The sequence below is a fragment of the Helobdella robusta genome (assembly GCF_000326865.2).
Source record: "Helobdella robusta unplaced genomic scaffold HELROscaffold_1, whole genome shotgun sequence".
Lineage (NCBI taxonomy): Eukaryota > Metazoa > Annelida > Clitellata > Rhynchobdellida > Glossiphoniidae > Helobdella > Helobdella robusta.
In genome coordinates, this window is record NW_008703570.1 from 6,619,556 (window position 1) to 6,624,672 (window position 5,117).

At 29.5% G+C, this 5,117-nt stretch overlaps 1 protein-coding gene across 1 annotated transcript; it reads right to left on the reverse strand.

Annotated features, from left to right (window-relative positions):
• Positions 1 to 865: 865 nt before the first annotated feature.
• On the reverse strand, positions 866 to 4,215 carry HELRODRAFT_155580 (hypothetical protein; the record flags this gene model as incomplete). The annotated part of the gene is made up of 6 exons (XM_009011007.1): positions 866 to 943; positions 1,076 to 1,226; positions 3,056 to 3,120; positions 3,190 to 3,330; positions 3,410 to 3,481; positions 4,141 to 4,215. The coding sequence occupies 6 exons, from the start codon at positions 4,213 to 4,215 to the stop codon at positions 866 to 868; spliced, it is 582 nt and encodes a 193-aa protein (XP_009009255.1).
• Positions 4,216 to 5,117: the final 902 nt, after the last annotated feature.

Here is a 5,117-nt window from a genome sequence, read left to right on the forward strand (position 1 = left end):
GATCTGGGCCATTTTGTGCATACCCCATGGCATGAGCAGAACAGAGACAGAATTGAACAAGGATAAAACCGAACACTAATTTTTCAATTTATTTATTCTTCGGCCCTTTCATTTATTTAATTGTAACGGTATGCTGTCCTAACCTGTTGTTTTATCTTATACTGTTTTATCGCGGAACCGATAGGTTGTGACATTAAAGTTTAAATTTAAGTTATTTCAAAGCAATGAAAGTAGTTTAGCCATGAACCCGTTCAAAATACAGAGCGCGAACGCCACAGGTCCTTAAAGTGTCTATGGCAAGTAAAGAAAGGTAGGCACTTTGGCAGCTATGCGTTTGACAGAGCTTTAATGTAAAGAAAAAGGTTAAAACGCAGGAGCATAACGGAACAAAAGCTAAATCAGACTTGACGCAATTAAACTTTTTCATTAATATTTATAAATTAAAATAATGGGATAAAACCAAGGATATCTGAAATCCACACCCAATAGTGACAAAAAAAACATTGAAATGACGAAAATACGGGTATACATATATAATGATATATATATACATGACATAATCTGTGATTAGCACACTAAACATACTGTACATTACACTACCCCATATATTCACGAAGCAAAGCGTGGACGAAACGCCAGCCATCATTTGCCTTTACACATCGCTGACGCTGCAACCCGGGATCGAATCTATAACGTAGCAGGAAAAACGCACCGAAACAAAAATGAGAAACCACTTGACACAAAGAACTCAACTGAAAAACCCATTAGCAATTTAAAACAAAAAACACTTTTCAAATTTCGTTTATTACGTCCAATTCATACCATAATTGACTGAACTGGAATCAAATTATGAAATAGTAACTTTTCACAGAACGTATTCTGGAAATTCAAAAACTACATCTTTACCAGTTAGTTTCTTGTACACAGCTGTAAATGTATCCAGCTGAAATTACAAAAATGTACGTTAAAAATTTCATACAAAAATATGCCTATATACAGTATGCAACACGACTTCCTCAGATGAAGGCAAAAAAACGTGTTACAGATGAGAAAAGTCATAGAATTGTCAATAAACCTTGTGTTCAACATTGGTCTGTTGGCTTTTGTCCAAATGAACCTTGATTATTTGACTCCCATCTGTCTTGATTCTTATTCTTTTACCAACAATTTCAGAAGGAAAGCAGAGATCCTCCAGCATAGCATTATGCACTGCTGTTAGGGTACGGCTGTTCACAAAAATTCAAAATAGACTTTTTGGTAAAAATGAAAAGATCAAATTTTTATTCACATATGTTTTTTGTGACATTACTGACATTCAGATCAATTATATTGGAATAACGTAATAAAACGTATAGATCAAAAACAAGTTTTATCCGGCCCCACCTGGGAGCAATTAAATCCTCAGTGGGCAGTGGGGCTTTAAGAGTTAGGATGATAATGAAAATAGTTGGTAAAAACAGTATGTAATAAAAGAACAGTGTATGCAATCATCAAATAATAAAAAATAGATGATTGACAAAATAACTTGAAAAGATTACTTTTTCAAACAGAGAGCTTAAAGAACTTTTACACCAGGCTTGTGGGGCACAGTGCAAAAAGGTTGGGAAACCCTAATTTAAACTTCATAAACATCTAAATAAGCATTCAACATTTTGATGCTATTCAGATCCAAATAAAAACACCAACATTTTAAAAATTAAAAGTTATTTATATAAATTCACCATTTAGCAATGGTTTTAAAAACAGCTTAAGCGTTGAATAGCTTTACTATCGAGATGTCTTTAACTATGATTAGAAACTTTTCAAACCAAATTTAAATATTTATTTTAAATAAAATTGATTGACAAAAATACACCAACATTGAAAATACCCACAGATTTCAGCACAAAAAGTGAAAAATGCCAGTAGTTGCAGCATTAAAAATAAATAAAACTGTCATGCAAGACCAAAAAAAATTAAAACTGTATTTATTTATTTTGAGTTTTATATAATACATATATATTAACTTATAAATAACAAATATTAGAATTAGGAGAGATACTTAGAGATCCACATCTGAATCAGATTTAACAGATCTAAGTCATGTCAATTTGTACCCGAATCAAGTCCCCATTTCAAAAATCTTACACTAAACATAGATTATTTGCATATATAAAATTTGATGCTTGCTATAATGGAATTTTACAAATGGCCATGAACAATTTCAAATTACAATTTGCATGTATTGTAAAAATTTTGAACATAGAAATTTAAAAAATTCCTAGCTAGTAAGCCTATTTGTTAAAAAAACTCATCACCAGGAATATTACCAGGAATTGTAAATTGTTTTTGTTGTTCTGCATACCAGGTTCATTGAAATGTTGGATAATACCAGTGTCAAAGTCGGATGAAAAATATTTGACTCTGGCCCTTCAAAAAACCTGACAACCTCCCCATAAACAATTAGACTGAGAAAAAATGTAGGACTCCCAAATTCCAGAAAAAATTTTTAACTTTTGCAATATAATTTCACCTTTTATCATTACTAAATAAAAACCTTCAAAATTAGTCAATGAAATTGTTTTTCTTACTAACATTACATTATTTTTATATTTTACAATATTACAATGTACTGAAAAAAATTATGTGATTTTATTTTCATTATTAGAATTTATTTTCAGTAATAATGAGGATTGCTTATTACTACAAAAGTTTATCCTCTAAAAAATATAATCTTCTAAAAATTTTTTAGAAGAAAAATAAATTTAAATAATAACATTTTCCAGAGTCAGATAAAAAAACTGACTCCGGCTTATTAAAAAATCCTCTGGCCAACTCCAACACTCTGGATAAAACCACAGCTGTAAAAAAAACTTTTTCCACATTTGTGATCTCATTGATTCAATTTATTTTGCAACATCTAGTGTTAATAAGTAAAATAAGTCTCTTCAGTCCATAAATGATTTTTACACAAAATGAGTCAATTCCACCTACTGCTTATAACAGCTTTTTTAATAGTTAAAACTCTTATTGTTTACTTTCAACTAGTTTATAGAAGTATAAAATTAAAATAAACCTTCTTGGTCTTTTTTGCTTATTCTTTCGTCTAGTTTTTCTTGTTGGTTTTGGGAGGATTCGTCTCTGTAGAATGAATATTTTGATTTGGCAAATATATTTTAAAAAAAACTTAACAAAAGTAAACAAACTAACCTGGGCAATGAAAACAACATGTTTGCCAGAAAACTTCTTCTCTAGTTCACGAACCAATCTCGATTGAACTTTCTGGTAGGATCTCAATTGAGGAACAGGAACAGAAATAATGATTGCCTTTTTGTTATGCACATCTACTTCCTGGCACACATAGCGATTAGAATAATTAGAAATAGTTTAATGCAATTTAGACTTAAATGAAATTTGATTGTTAAAATACTTTAGCTCCTGTGAATGTGAGTTCCCGCAGTTGAGTTTTCATATCACTATTCATCTCCAGTTCCAACAATGCCTACAAATTACAAAGTTGACATTTTGAAAAGTTTGTGACATTAATATTAAATATTTCAAACAAAATTTTTTAGCATGGAATTTGAATATTTGTAGATAAAATGGACTTATTTTTGATAGAAAAGCAGTATTAAGACCAATTTACCCACAACTTCCTCAATAAATTTCCTACAAGCTAGCATTAATATTATTTAATATTAATTAAATATAATTTAATTTTATAATATACTAGGTACGGTAAATAGCATAAATTTGAAAAATTGTAATGCATTAAAAATTAAACAGTAAAATAAAATAATTTAATGCAGGGGTATGAAACACTCGTCTATCAAATTGTGATGTGATAATGATAATAAAGAAAATTAGGAAATAAATGTTTGAGCACTATGTATCACTACATTGAGCACGGAACACTGATATTTGCAGTTTAATTTTGTTGTATGTTCATAGAAAATAGCTTTAGCTTAGCCTTTAACCTCCACTGTCCATCATAATATATTATTTATTTACTTTATAGACACATTCTGTGCCTTTACAAAGAAATTGACCCGCCAAATTAACGCCTCTACGACAAAATAATTACTTATTAACATGATGTTGAACAGGCATGATAAAGTTGAATTTTTTTTATAAAATATAAATTTTGAAAACCTAACACACCTGAGAAATAGAGCTTTCTAACTCATCGGGTTTTTCACCCGGTAATTTAACTATTTTCGCGTTTGTCGAATACATCTGAAAGAAATGAGTGAAATATAATCAATAAATATCCCGCTAATTAGTGGTTAAAATTGAACCATCCAAAAAAATTACGTCTTAAAATCTTATCAAAAATATTTTTCCAATTACAAATTACAAATATTTTTATATTAATTAAATTGTATGAAGGAGATTTCAATATTTTTTTCAGTAAAACCTACCGCAAGTACATCAACAAAAAACACGAAACGGAAAAGGAAAATTTGCTTATGTTTAAAACTTATATTGGATATCAAAAGTAGTTTATTTAGAGCTAAATTCTATGCTGTAATTTTTATTAATATGCACGGCTGTAACAACCAAATATGTAGAATAAAAAAAAGCAAACAAAATTAAAAATTTATTATTTATATAAACATTAATATCTATCATACACTTAAAATACATCATATTTTGTATTTTATATATCTATTATCTTCGAGTTAGAGTACCGGCACATTGAGTTAATGAACCAACATAATGCTTTGAGTGATTTTATTAATTCAATGACCAGCATTCAAGAAATAATTGATTATAAAAAGCATTATATATGCAACTTAATGTCACTGAAAGCAGTAGACAAAAGACCAGGCTGAGGCTAATGAAACTAGTTCAATTTCTATCTGACAGTGAATGTTAACTTCTATAGATAAAATGGAAACTATGTTGATAAAATAATTGAAGTTATCAATAGATGAATAAATAAATTCTCCGGAAACATTTTTAAACCCATCTTCATCTACACTGGCGCACAGGTTCGTTCTCTTCCCATAGCGTAGAAGCGAAAAAATCAGGATTTGCCGATTAGTTTATATTAGTAATTCATTGTTTAGCTTCGCTGGACAGTTGAAAGGTGTTAAAGTTGTGTGGTGAGGAGTGTCAAAGTGTATGGTTATTGT